This window comes from Trichosurus vulpecula, chromosome 3 (genome assembly GCF_011100635.1).
Source record: "Trichosurus vulpecula isolate mTriVul1 chromosome 3, mTriVul1.pri, whole genome shotgun sequence".
NCBI classification, from domain to species: domain Eukaryota; kingdom Metazoa; phylum Chordata; class Mammalia; order Diprotodontia; family Phalangeridae; genus Trichosurus; species Trichosurus vulpecula.
Window position 1 is genome coordinate 295,859,110 of NC_050575.1, and position 14,622 is coordinate 295,873,731.

Below are 14,622 nucleotides of genomic sequence, written 5' to 3' on the forward strand. Positions count from 1 at the left end.
GGATATGGATCAGCATATGCATAAAAAAAACCAACTTTATATTGGTACCTTCTTGAAGGCTGAGGAGCCCTGTCAAAGTTGCACTGGCCAAAAGGGATAAGTGGGGATGGCTGAATCCAGAAATTGTCCCCTTCCTGGCTCACATACCAGTTGTAGGAGTTCCCTCCTCCACAGAGCCTGATTCATCAGGGCCTGGAAACAGTGGTTTTCAACTTAGACCATTTATTAGGCCCAGAATGGGGACTGCGGCCCAATAAGCCTGAGGACATTGACTCACCCACAGGGCCTCTAGAGACAAGGGGTGCATATGTGACGAGATGGCAGTGCAGAAGTACAAGGACTATCTGGCCAGGGACCAGGCTGGCATAAGATGTTCCTGGGGTCGTAGACGAAGATACAATACTCATTTTGTTAGAAGGTGCCCATTAACGTGCATTTTTAATGAAAACACAACATATGATGTAATGCCATGTGCTACGTCAAGGCAAGTCAACAAGTATTTATTAAATGTCTGCTATGTGCCAGGTACTGTGCCAAGTGACAGGGATATAAAGAAAGGCACAAATAGTCTCTGCTCCCGAGGAGCCCATAATCTAATGGGGGAGATACATATAAATAACTATGCACAAAGCTATATATGGGATAAATTGGAAAAAAATCTCAGAGGAAAGGCACTAACATGGAGGGTGACTGGGAAAGTTTTATTGCAGAAGGTGGTATTTCGACTGAGACTTGACGGATGCCAAAGAGGTCAGGAGTTGGAGACAAGAAAGGAGAGCATTCCAGGCCTGGGGGACAGCCAGTAAAAATGCTCTGAGTAGGGAGATGGAGCGTCTTGTGCAAGCAACAGCATGGGGGCCAATGTAACTGGATCAGAGTACATGGAGTACATGGAAAGAAGCAAGGTGTAAGAAGACTGGAAATGTAGGGCTACCAGGTCATGAAGGGCTTTAAAAGTCAAACAGGATTTTATTTTTGATCCCGAAGGTAACAGGGAGCCACTGAAGTTTATTGAATAGAGAGGGGTGACATGGTCGGATCTGGAATTTAGGGAGATCACTTTGATAGCTAAGTGCAAGATGCATCAGAATGGGGAAAACCTTGAGAAAGGAAAACCCAGCAGCAGGTGCAGCAGCCCAGATGGGGGGTGATAAGGACCTGTATCAGGTGGTGGCAGTGTCAGAGGAGAGAAGGGGCACGTATGAGAGATGCTATAAAGGTGGAAATGACAGCATTTGGCAACTGATTGGATATGGGGAGTGAGAGTGAGTTGAAGATGACATCTAGGTTGGAAGCTTGAGTTACTGGGAGATAATGGTACTCTTAACAGTAATGGGTAAGTTAGAAAGATGGTTAAGTTAGGAAGAAAGATAATGAATTCAATTTTGAATATGTTGAGTGTACAACAACCAGTTCACGAAATCAAATAAGTATTCACATGTGACATATATTCTGTCTGCTGTATGCAACTCTGCTATAAATAATTTCTCTATGCTTGGAACTTATGTGATTGGTCTACTATATGAGATATTAATTGAATATTATATGCTTTATACATTCCTATGATATATGTCCCATGGATAATAGTGATTTTTTTCCATGCAAATTAATGGATGTTTTATGAAGTCTAACAGTATATATTCACCGAATGTGATTTGTAGGGACTGAAATTATTTTTACCGTGGGTACAACTGGGGTGCATATGTCAAAGGGACTACATTTTTCATAAGACCCTCAATCTCAACGTCAAGCCTGATTGATATTCCTAGGACTTCATTTCCTAGGAAAAGCTATGCCTTTGCTGCAGAGGTGGAGAGGGAAGAAACCTACTTCAGGGGGGTGATAGAGACCTCTGAGCAGAAGGTAAAAGTGCAGCCACACGGGGAGATTGCAATAACACTATCCAGGAGCTCAGGAGTCCTGACATGTTTCTGAGACCCCACAAAGCAAGATGAGCAGACATCTGGGCTGTGAGAAGGTGCCGAGACTGCCTTGGGGCAAAAATTGAGCCATGGAAGTTGATGAGATCATTCAGGGAAATTTTGGAAAAAGACAGAGAGGCAGATACTGAGAGAGAGAAAGAGATAGAGAGGGAGAAAGGGAATGGAGGTTGGGGGGTGGGGAGAGAGAAAGAGAGATACAGAGAAAGAGATACAGAGAGAGAGAAAGAGAGAGAGAGAGAGAGAGAGAGAGAGAGAGAGCACTTTTCACTTTCCTATTTTGGGGCCATGTGTCTTGGAGAATCTGTTTTCCCAGGCTGTTCTGGTAGGAAGTGAGAAGTGGGAATGAATTTTTACTTATTTGAGAATGGGTGTTGAGATAGGTTTTCCTGTGGTCCTGACTAAATGTTCAACTTTTGAAAAGTATGTTCCTTGTCCAGTCTGCTGGTAAAGTATAAACTGAGTTTGGATGATTTTTAGAGATTCCCAGTTGAACTCTGATGGAGTCCCTAGCCCGTTAAGGTACACTTATTCCCAAAATTATCCCACATTGAACCTAGGAGTTTGTGTGAATCCATAAGTTGAGGGGAACACAGAGGAGGAAAAAAAGCCAAAGAAAAAAGAAGGAAAAAAGGACAGAAAAAGAGGAATAGAGGGGGGGGAAACAGGAGGAAGAAGAATGAAAAAAAGAAAGTGAAAGGGGGAAAGAGAAAGAGAAAGAAAAAAGAAGAGAGAAAAAGAAAGAAAAGAAAAAGAAAAGAGGGAAAGAAAGGGAGAAAAAGGAAGAGAAAGAAAGCAAGTTAGGAAGAAAGGAAAGAAGGAAGAAAAAAGGAAGGAGGAGAGAAAGGAAGGAAGGAAGGAAGCAAGCAAGCAAGCACTAAGGAAATGTCTTCGCTCTTGCATTCTGTTATTCCAAACTGGTGTTTATCTTAGGCTCTGTCTCAGAGGCACTCAATGCCCTGCCCAGACATGATCTCATTCATTTTCACCGCATCCCTGGGAGGCAGGGAGGAGATTGGGATCATCATCCCCACTTTACAGACAGGAATACCTGAGGCCCAAACACACACAAGGCAAGTTAGTGTGGAATAGGTTTGGAATTCAGGCGTCCTGACTCACTGCCCCAGGACTCCCTACTCTTGGCTAATGGGTCGACCGTGGGAGCCTTGGAAGAGTCTGAATGGGGAAGAACAGGTGGTGAGCTCTATGGTGGGCAATCCATTAATTAGTGAATCCATCACTGAATACCTACTATGTGCCCAGGCCTATGGATGTGACAAGAGAATAGAAGAGGGTCTCTGTTGTGAGGGTGCTCCAAAATGCAAGTGCAGACAGGGAGAGTCTGGGCAAAGGGCCAAGGGAAGAAAGGCAAGTGTGAACATGGGAATCCTTACAGGTAGAAGCAGCCTTTGGCAGTCACCAGACTGGGTAAGATGGATCAGATGCTTGAGGGTAAGGGGTGGGGAATACAGGGACAGGCATAGACTTTGCCCTGGGCACTGAAGAAACCCCCAAAAGAAATCCCCCCAAATGTGGATGCAGATGAAAAAGACTAGGAACTTCAAGTAGCAGCAGCTCTCAACATTTACCCTAGGGGGCTTCTCCTGGTACCCTCTCCTTCTTCTTCACTTAGCCATCATTCAATTAAACAAGGATTTATAACCTCTCTATCCTTCAAGTCCCAGCTCTGGAAAGCCAGACATTTATTTTATTTTTCGTAACAACAGATTAAATTTTTTTTCAGTCAATGAATGAATGAGTGAACAAATGGTGAGTGAATGGGTAAGTATGGCAAAGAATTGCTGAGTAATGAATGAATGAGTGATTAGAACAAGTAAATGAGGAAATGTACTAAGGAGTAAATAAATGAGTGAGAAAGAGCCATCCTCAATGGGTTTTTATCACCAGGCCCAGAAGAACTACTCCCAGAGTAAAATAACTTGTAATGTGAGTGCTAAGCTACGCTTGATCATGTTTGAGAAATTTTGGAGAATGGGAAAGGTGCCACAGAGAGACATATATAATAGAATTAAGTGGATACAAAGCTGGTTGAATGACTGTACTCCACTTGTACCAATGTCTGAAGTTTAATGGCCACGGACAGGGATGTCCACTTAGTAAGTGTTTAACAAACAGCTCTTTGGGGGCAAAAAAAAGCACCTTGGATACACTTTTGGTTTTAATCCAAATTATTAACATTTTCTCCATAACTTTCTTAAATCTGGACAATCTACGAAATGAGAAATCGAGTCCTGTTTTGTAGCATTTTCCTAGTCAGTGTGAGCTGGCTCCAGGACACCTCTGACTGCAGGAATTTGTCACAACCACAATTCAACTCAGCAAACATTTATTAAGCCCTTACTTTGTGTTAAGTACAAAGACAATAATGAAACAGACTTTGACCTTAAGGAGCTTATATTTTATTGTGGGTAAACTATATACATATATATACACACACAGAGATATACATGTATGTATATTGTGGAAAATATTATACTATTTTATATCATTTCTAATTTCAACCAGACCCAGAGCCTCCATTAATGAGTAACTGGATGAAGATCCAGGACCTGGGCTTCTTTGTTCTCTCTAAAAGTTTGCTCAGGCAATACCCTTACCTCTGTCAACAAGACATTCTTACCTGTTAGCCATTAAGGACATTACCCTAACCCCAAGAGAGATTACCTTGCTTAATATTCTACAGGTATATACTATGTTATGGAATGTAATGAGACACAGAGAAAATGCTGGGTTGTAGTTTCAACTGACTTTTGTCAACATCCTTTACAACTCTATTCCATTAAGGAAAATCCTCTTCTTGTATCATGGTTAAACATACATGGGGGTCATAAAAATGAGGTCATACAGGCTTGCTAGCTCTGCTAAAATAACGTATATAAGTTTTCTCATTGCTTTGTTCAGGCAGCCAGAGTTTATACTCTGACTCCTTGTACGTACAAGTAAGGTAGCTTCGCTAGCTTTAAGGGAAAATAATAAACAACAAGGATTTTTCTATCACCTAGCTCTGTTGTTTCCTTCAACCAAATTTTCAGGTTTAACAATATGTATGTATATATATGCAGATAAATAAATGTGAAAAATATACCATAAGCACAAAGTCAGTCAATAATTATTTAACAATAGTTAGCGTTTATACATAGCACGTTAGGGTTTACAAAGTGCTTTACAATTGTTATCTTACTTGATCCTCACAACAACCCTGGAAGGTAGGTGCTATTTTCATTTCTATTTTCAGATGAGGAAACTCAGGCAGACAGAGGTTAAGTGACTTGCCGGATCACACACCAGGATTTGAACTCAGGTCTTCCTGACTCCAGACCCAGTGCTCTATCTACTGTGCCACCTAGCTGGCCAGAAATGTGCCCAGCACTGTGATAAGTGCTGGAGATTAAAAAAAAAAAAAGAGGCAAGCCCTTCCCTCCAGGAGCATACATTCTAATGGGAGGGAGTAAATGTAAATGACTAGACACATGCCATAGAGAGAGAGGACATGAAGGTAATCTGACAGGAGGAGGGCAATCACAGCTGAGGGCCACGGAGAAGGTCTGGTGGAGAAGGTGGGACGTGAGCTGAAGAGCATTACAGGCATGGGGGCAGCCAGTGCCAAGACACAGAGATGAGAGCCTTGGAAGAGTCTGAATGAGGAAGAACAGGTAGTGAGCTCTATGGTGGGCAATCCATTAATTAATGAATCCATCACCGAACACCTACTATGTGCCCAGGCCTATGGATGTGACAAGAGAATAGAAGAGGGTCTCTGTTGAATAAGACACATGAGTGTCTTATTCAAGGAACTAACTACAGGAAGGCTGGTGTACCTTGATCATAGGGTGCATGACGGGGAGTAGGGTGTAAGTGGGGTGGAAAGGCAGCAAGAGGTCAAGTTGTAAGACGCTTTGACTACTAGAGGATTTTATTTTTGATCCTGGCTGCAGCTTTCTGAGCAAGGGGGATAATTTTGGCAGTGAGCGAAGGACAGATTGGAACTGGAGAGAGACCTGAGGCAGGGAAACCAGTACCAGGAGACAGGTGATGAGGGCTTGGATGGCCGGAGGAGTGGAGAGAAGGGAATGTATCGGACAGATACGGAGAAGTTAGAAATGACGAGATACGGCAACGGATTAGATATATGGGGTGAGTGAAAGTGAGGCAGTTTGAGAGCCTTGGTGACTGGGAGAATGGTGGTGTCTCTCCCGCACCCCCACCCCCATGAAGAAAGGAATGGTGCATTTATGAAGCCCTTACTATGTACCTTTAAAGCACTGTGCTAAGTGCTGGACGTAGAATAGTATTCACAGCAGTAGGGAAGTCTGGAAGAAGAGTTGGGGGAAAGAAAATGAATTCTGTTTTGGACAGGTTGAGTTTGAGATGCTCAGAGGATCACAACAACCCCGGGAGGCAGGTGCGCTTATGATTCCCATATTACAGATGACAGAGAAGGTGGGTATTTGGGGGGGGGGGTAGAGGTTTAGAGGGTGGAAAACAGCATGAAGTCGAACTTGCTTAACTACGGTGTGAACACTGGGAAAGAACGTAAATAAGACCACAGGACTGTAGGCCAAGGAAATGGGAAAGCTGGCAATGTAGACTAAGGTGAGAAAGAGCATGTTTAAGAGGGGCGAAGCTCGGGGACAGGTGGAAAGAGAGGTTTGGGTTAAAACAGGAGAATTTCAGGATTCTGGTATAACAAACATTCACAGATGACGATGGGATTGTTGCTATGCCCAGACTCTGGCCCCGTGCCCTTTTCGGGGTTTTTATCAATGACTTGGATGAAGGTATAACTGGTTTGCTTATCGGATTTGTAAATGACATAAAGATGGGAGGGAGAGCGGTTGGGTGACAAGAACCAGGAGCCTATTTAGGGCATTTGGACCAGAGCTATGATTTCATTGATATAGTAACCTTCATATGAGAAAACTCCCTATGTCAAAGAAAGTCAGCACTTTAGCTGCCAAGAGCACCCAGAGGTTAAATGACTTGTCCTGATTCCCCTAGCCAACATGTGTCAGAAGGCTAATAATAATAATAATTAGCATTTATATTGCAATTTAAGGTTTGCAAGGTACTTACAAATATTATCTCATCTGATCCTCACAATCCTGAGAGGCAAGCGCTACATTAGCTCTGTTTTACAGATGAGGAAACTGAGGAAGGCAGAAGTTAAGTGACTTGCCCAGGGTCACCCTCTGGATATCGGTAGGTCTTGAATAACAGCAAACAGTAATAATAACACTTTGAAGTTTGCAAAGTGCTTTACAAATATTATCTCAGTTGATCCTCACAACAACTCTGGGAGGTAGGTGCTCCTCTTATCCTCCTATTGCAGATGACAGAGAAGTTAGATGACTTGCCCAGGGTCACACAGCTAGTAACTGAGGCGGAACTTTAACTCTGGTCTTCTGACTCCAGGGCCAGTGTTTCAGCCACCACACCAGAGGTGGGCCCACAACACTAAGCATATTTGAACCAGATTAAAATGAAATTTGGAAATATTTAACAAAATAAAAATACAATAAGATGTAGATAATGTTACTATGTGGTTTTCTAAGTCAACACGCAGCTGGCAGGGTTCCTTATGTTTGATTAAGCGACCCCTGTTTTTATTTGAGTTTCACCCCACTGCCCTTCAGAGACACCTAGCTGACCCTGGCCCTACACTACCATTGGTATTCAGTGATAAATAATAAGGCTAGGTGTAAATCCGAACGTAGATTAAAAAAAGGCAGTGGGCTGGAGTGGTCACCAACAGCTCATGTGAAGAACTGATCTGAGGATTCCGGTGGGGTGGGCTGCCTCCGCAAGATCCAGGCGCTCGCGAGGTCCTTCGCGGACAAGCATCAGCACGCGAGCCTGGGGAGATGCTCGCCTGTCCTATACACGGCCCTCTCGGAGCACACTCGGGGCCCTGCGTTCAGGGATTTGGGGAAAGACAACCGCCAGGCTACGGCGGACAGCATCCAAGCTGGAGGCGGGGGAAGGAACCGGGGGTGCTCAGCCTGGATAAGGAATTGGAGGTGTGGGTTGCTTTTCATTTTTTTGCAAGTTGTCTCCAGCATCAGAAGCATCTGTGTGGAAGAGACTGACCCAGTTCTGATGGACGCGAGGCGCTGCGGAGGGACGGCTTTAGGGGTGCCCGAAGAGGCAATGCACGCGTGGCTGCGTGGGCTGGGGTGCAGGGCGGAAGGGCGAAGGAGAAAGCTGGGGTGCGGTGGGCAAAGGTCTGTGGGAGGGGTGTCTTGGTGTCTCTCCAGGACAGAGGCTGTCACCGCTTTTCTGTGACGTCACTCCAAAGCCGTCCTACGCCTCACCCACTCTCTTCTGTGGGTGGGTGACGTCACTGCTATCCCCAGCGGGCGGTAACGTCAGCGCGCCGCCTGCGGGAGAAGCGAAGGGGCCGCGCGAGCAGGGCGGAAGTCTGAGCGGGCACTCCACAGACTCGGCTCCTTTAAGACCAGTCTCCACCTCCGGAAGGCCAATGGCCAATGGCAGGGCCGGAACGGCGTAACGTCATAACAGAGGGGGTGGGGAGGGCGCGCCTGGGTCTCCCGAGAGAGGCGGGGCCAGAGGAGGGAACCGGACCAGGCCTTGATTTCCCCTCCCCCCCGCTAACTCCCCCCTTGTCCGGCCGGGCCTGGGCCTTCAGCATAGAGCTGACTCTGACCTTGACCCTGTCCTTGACCTTGGCCTCTCTGTGCCCTTAGCCCCCAGCTCCAGCCTGTCCCGTGTGTCCCCCGGGATCCGTTTCCTTTTAACCCAAATTTTCCATGTTTGTTCCTGGGGCTCCACCTGTCCCCCTAGTCCAGAGTCCCTGCTCCATCCCAACCACTCCCCCCACGTGATCCAGTCTGGTCCCCACCCTCTGGATCCCAGCCTCTTCCTCTTCTCTCCATCCCTGTATCCTTCTCACCCCCACCCTCCACCCCCAGCCCTTGCCAATGGCATCCTCAGGCCTGGCAAGGGACCTGAGGGCCGTGCTGGGGGGCCAGGGGCTGCCGGTGCTCGACTATGACTCTGTACCCCTAAAGGTCTCACCTGTGCCTGTGCAGCTCAGGAAGAATGTCTCCTATATCGTGCTGGCTGTCTTCTTCAACGACCAGGTGAGAGACAGCCAGGACCCTAACTCTGCCGTCCTTTGGGACCCCAGACACCCCAAGATAGGGGACCCTAGAGCCTGGACCCATTTAATCCATGACCTTGGGAAAGAGAGACGGAGAAAGGCCCCCCTTATTGGCAAGGTGGTGATTGGACAATCAGATGCCAGTTTCATTTCAACTCAAACCAGCATTTTATTAAGTGCCCAGTAGGAGTGACATCCAAAGAAATCTAATATTCACCCAAAACGTGTATTGAATATCTATGAGGTATAACGCACTGTGCGTGCTGCCACAGGGGATGCAAGCATGGAGAATTCCATTCACCATTTATTTATTTATTTATTAAACACTGTGGGCTAAGGAGACAGATGAGAAACAAGATACAAGCCCTACCCACAAGAAGCTCACAAGCCAGCACTTGCAAGTTAGAGTATGATTAACGTATAGGAAAGAGCCAGACAAAATGTTTAGAGAAAGCTTCATGACTGTGGCTCCTGACTGTGGCTCCTGAGCGGGGTCTTGAATAAAGGGGGGAACGTTAGCAACTGTCCAGCTGTTCAGTGAGGATGTATTAAGCACCTACTATGTGCCACCTGCTGGGTTACAGAGACAAAAAGATAAAACAGTCCCTGCCCTCAAGAGGGTTTATATTCTATCGGTGGGAAATAAATACTTATTGAATAAATATGGGGGGAGAAGAGCGAGAACAGGCATTTGTTAAACATCTACTATACTATGTACCATGCTGGGGTTATCCAAAGACAGAAAGACAAAACAGCCTCTGCCTTCAAGGGGCTTATGGTCTATTGGGGTAAATAAATGTTTATTGAACCGAGATGGGGGGAAGAGAACAGGTATTTCTTAAACCCCTACTATGTGTCAAGCACTTTACAAATATCATCTTGTGTGATCCCCACAACAACCCTGGGAGGTAAGTACCATCATTATCCTCATTTTACAGTTGAGGAAACTGAGGTAGATAGAGGTTAAGTGACCTGTCTAGTGTCACATATAGGTCTCACACTTATGTCAGAGGTTGGCTTTGAACTCAGATCTTCCTGACTCCAGACCTAGTGATCTATCACCACTTAGCTGCCTCAAGGAGAGGAGGAATAATTAAAGATTACTGAGGCTTACTACCATGTGTGGCTGGGAGGATGGTGGTATCATTAACAGAAATAGAGAAATCAAGAAGAAGGGCAGGTTTTGGAGGCGAGATGATGAGTTCAGTTTGGGACACACTAACTTTGAAGTCCTGACGGGACATCTTGATATGAGAGGTATCCAGCAGGCAGCTGGAAGCCCTGGGTTGGCATGCATGGGAGGAGTCAAATCTGGAGATAAAGATTTGGGAGTCATTTGCCTTGAGGTGAAAATGAAAGCCATGGAAGTTGATGAAACCATCAAGGGGAAGTTTGTGGAAAGAGAGGCAGATACTGAGAGAGACAGAGAAACAGAGTGGGGGAGGGGGGGAGAAACAGACAGACACAAAGACACAGAGAGGGAAAGAGAGAGGGGCAGATACTGAGAGAGATAGAAACGGGGGTGGGGGAGAGGGGGGGGGGAAGAGAAAGAGAGGCAGATACTGAGACAGAGGGACAGGGCTGGGGAGAGAAAAAGAGAGAGAAGAAAGAAGGAGAGAGAGAGGCAGATACTGAGACAGAGGCTGATACTGAGAAAGAGAGCCTGAGATAGAGAGAAGAGAGAATCAGTTACTGAGAGACGGACAGCTAGCTACTGAGAGAAAAGAGAGAAGTGAGGAGCTCCCTTTCCCCACCCACCCTGTTTTTAAGGAGCTGGAAAAGGAGCACAGAGAGAGATTAGAAAGTGAATGGTCAAAAGGCAAGTTCAGAAGCATGTAACTATTCTTTCTAAAGAGAAAAAAGAATAGTTTGAGGGCGTAGCAGAGTTAGGAGGGTGTTTGCTTGTTTGTTTTTAAGTTAGGGGAAACCTGAATGTTTTTGTAAGTAAAGAGGAAGAGACCAAAGATGGGAGAGTACACATTTGCTGCAGGTCCTGAATAAGGTGGGGGAGGCTACCTCTTCCTCAGAGACCAGAGGCAAAGAGATGGATGTGGGTATCACCACAGACTTTGAGGTGTGGAGGAGGGAAATTGAGGGAAGTTTCAGGCAGATGACTTCACCTCCTACTTGACTGAGAAGATTGAGGCCAGCTACTGACAGTGAGTGGGGTGGAGTGGAATCGGGGGTTTGAGGAGAAAGGAGGTTTGGAAGAGCTGGCGAGGGGAATGTGATTTGGAATCAACAGACATAAATAGAATAATTGCCATGCATCAAGGGAGGGCCCAGTGGAGGGTTATTAGCATACATTTCTAGGACCCCATCAGGGCATTTTCATCACTTTCTTCTACTTTGTTAAGGCAATATAAGAATAGGAGCAGAGAAAGGAGCTCATCCTCATCTAAGATTTTAAATTAGTAAGGCAAGAATGATAAACTCAAAGGACAAGCCATTCAAAAATAAAGGAGAGGGGAGCTTTGAAAGAGTTGACCATGTGGTTAAGACTGGGTAGAGAGACAAGTCAGAAGAGGATGTGGCTGAAAGAGGAAAGGATCAGGGGAGCAGAGGACATGAAGAGGAGACCTGGAGGAGTGGGAGTGATTTTTGTCAGAAACAGGAAATTCATAGTTTATGATCTCAAAGGTGAAATAGTTTTAAGTAATGGCAAGGCCTAAGATTTGACCACCCAAGTAAGAGGCTGTGGTAGAGAGGGGATAGAGGTCACCAGAGCTGAAGCAGGGGAGAATGTGTGAGGCCTGAGGTATTAAAATAATGAGGATGATGACAGCTGGCCATTTGAATAGCATTTTAAGGTTTGCCCTTTAAGGTTTAAAGTCAGTCAACAAGTACCTACGATATGTCAGGTACTGTGGTAAGCATTAGGGATACAAAGAGAGGCAAAAAATCAGTCCCTTGCTCCCAAGGAGCTCCCAGCCTAATGGGAGAGTCAACATACAAACAACTCTGTACAGAGAGGATATGCATAGACAGGATAAATTAGAGATCATCACCAGAGGGAAGGCAGAGTGGACTTGTACATACATATCTCATTTGGTCTTCACTGCTGTGAGGTAGGATCCTCAAAACAAGTCTGAGATGTTTCTTAATAGTTTGAAATCTAGCAGGGAGGGGAGAACAGACACACATTGGGAATGAGGCACAGGCCTGGTGTCTGGTGTACCCAAAGCCCTGGGATAAGGCTCTGATAAATCCTGGCACCTGTAGATCTGCTTTCCACAGGGAACTTGTTGAAATGAAGGGGAGTCAAAATGTTTCAGACACCATGGAAGAGCAGGGGTAACCCAGCAAATAGTGCTTTGGTGTTTCCCTGCTCACTACATTCATCCTAGCTCTAGTATTTGAGGCATCTGTTAAGTTCCTGGATAGGAGGAGGGAAGGTCTTCATGTCTGACAAACCCTCTGAGGTATTGGTAGGGACCTTTTTGATGCAAGATAAGGGTGTGTGCTATTTGTCCTGCCTGAAAATTGGTCCTGGGGGAATGGATGACAGTTGGGATGGGAGATCTTCTCTCTTTCCCTAGGGTGAAGTGTTAATGATCCAGGAAGCCAAAAGAGAGTGCCATGGGTCTTGGTATCTACCTGCTGGGAGAATGGAGCCTGGGGAAACCATTCTAGAGGCACTGAGACGGGAGGTGAAGGAGGAGGCAGGCCTGGAGTGTGAGCCATTGACGCTGCTGGCAGTGGAAGAGCGAGGTCCCCGCTGGATCCGCTTTGCTTTCCTTGCCCGCCCCACAGGTAATCCTCCACATGGTGGGCAGCAGATGGGGAACACCTCACTCCCTTCTTGTTTCCTCAGACCCTCCCCAGACTGACTGTCCTAAGATAATCGACTGGTATAAATCTTTCTGCCAAAAAAGGCATCTTTTTTCTTTTACCTCTGATACTACCTTCTCCCTTGCGCCTTCTTTCAGGTGGGATCCTCAAGACTTCTGAAGAGGCAGATAAGGAGTCCCTGCAAGCTGGCTGGTACCCTCACACCTCCTTGCCCACTCCACTTCGTTCCCATGACATCCTGCCCCTCATAAAACTGGGTTCCTACTATTACCAACAAGCTAGACACCCTCCTACTCTACCCCAAGAACTTCCCTGCAAGCTTATCTGCCAGCGGCTTATAGCTGCCTTTACCAGTGCCAACAATATATGGGTGTTGGCGGGTACAGAAAGCAGTCTCCATTTGCCCATCACAGCCTGTGGACTCACCTCATCAGAGCAGAATAGCAGCATTATGGTGTCTGTGTTTCGACTCCTACAACAGTGCTTGACACTGTCCCAGTTGACAGTGAAGACCCAGGGGGTACTGGGGCTGCAGCACTTGGGCAAGAACCAGGCTGATGGGATCTGCCTGAATGTGCTGGTAACGGTGGCCTATAGAAACCCAGGCGTCCTCAACAAGCCACCTGAGATTCAAGGAATGAACTTCTGCTGGTGGCAGGTGGAAGAGGAAGATGTGCAAAGCCACCTTCTAAAGAGACTTCAAGAATTGTCTGTTGTGCCAATCCATAGTTAACTGAGCTGCTGGGAGATGAGCACACATATGGGCACTGATGCCACACAGCCATGGTTTTGAATTTTCTAGGATGCCTGGGAATTGAGCCCACAGAGATCTTCATAGGGGCCTCTTGGTCCTCAAGTTACCATCCTTCTTCCACCCCTGTAGTCCTGCTTTTTGCTTGCCAAGAGGGACAGTGACTGAACTTGGGCAGAGAGTTCAGAGCCCAAAGACTGGTCACCTAAGGCAAACTGAAAGCCTACTCATCTTAGAGCCTGAGACTATTAGAATAGCTTGCCTGCAGATGAAATCATGCCTACTTATCTCTAGTGGCCACCTTGCCAAGGTAATATCTTTATCTTCTACAGTGCTGAAGTCTGTGTGTGCCAGTAGAAGGGTAAAATGGAGGCCCCTCCATTGCTGCAGTGTGCCCTATTCCTGAGCAGCCGGGTGTCTGACCATGTCCCCTGCTCAGAAATAGCTCTATAGAATATAAACTTCTATACCCGGCATCTAAGGCCTTCTACATTCTGATTTGTACCAGTACTTCTAGCCTTATTTCATACTTGTTCCCTTCATGAAGTCCACATCCCAGCCATACCAGACTACTAGCTGTTATGAACTCGTCTCCCCTCTTTGTGTATCTACATGAGTTTTCCTCTGTGCTTGGAATGCACTTCCTCATCTCCAGTTCTTGGGATCCTTGACTGCTTCATGGATAAGCTCAGGTGCCACCTTTCTCTGTGAAGCAGTCGCTGACTCTCCAGTTAATTCTTTGTCTCAGTTTACTTTGTGTTATGCTTCTATATCTATCCCCACAGTAGAATGTATGCTCCTTAAGGGCAGAGGCTCTTCTTTTCCCTTTATATCCCTAAACACTTAGTACATAAGTGCTTAATAAATGTTCAATCAAACTCCCCTTGACGTCTGCCTGGGTGACTGTGAAACAAAAGCAGGAGTGTTTCAGCTGCACTGTCCAAAGGGAGAAGTTGGTTCCTTCACTGAGCTTAGAAGTCTGGGTGAAAGCTGGCCTT

General features: G+C 46.1%; 1 protein-coding gene across 1 annotated transcript; it reads left to right on the top strand.

Moving 5' to 3' along the window:
- The first annotated feature begins 8,346 nt into the window (after positions 1 to 8,346).
- NUDT18 (nudix hydrolase 18) lies at positions 8,347 to 14,507 on the top strand. Its single transcript, XM_036748478.1, has 3 exons — positions 8,347 to 9,061; positions 12,621 to 12,834; positions 13,011 to 14,507. The coding sequence occupies exons 1-3, from the start codon at positions 8,900 to 8,902 to the stop codon at positions 13,604 to 13,606; spliced, it is 972 nt and encodes a 323-aa protein (XP_036604373.1). The 5' UTR covers positions 8,347 to 8,899; the 3' UTR covers positions 13,607 to 14,507.
- The last annotated feature ends 115 nt before the right edge of the window (positions 14,508 to 14,622 follow it).

Excerpts from the sequence above, each read along its gene's own strand:
- NUDT18 (XM_036748478.1), top strand. The coding sequence starts at position 8,900 with ATGGCATCCTCAGGCCTGGCAAGGGACCTGAGGGCCGTGCTGGGGGGC. Across the intron at positions 9,062-12,620 it reads CTGTCTTCTTCAACGACCAG|GGTGAAGTGTTAATGATCCA; the intron begins GTGAGAGACAGC and ends CTCTTTCCCTAG. Across the intron at positions 12,835-13,010 it reads TTTCCTTGCCCGCCCCACAG|GTGGGATCCTCAAGACTTCT; the intron begins GTAATCCTCCAC and ends GCCTTCTTTCAG.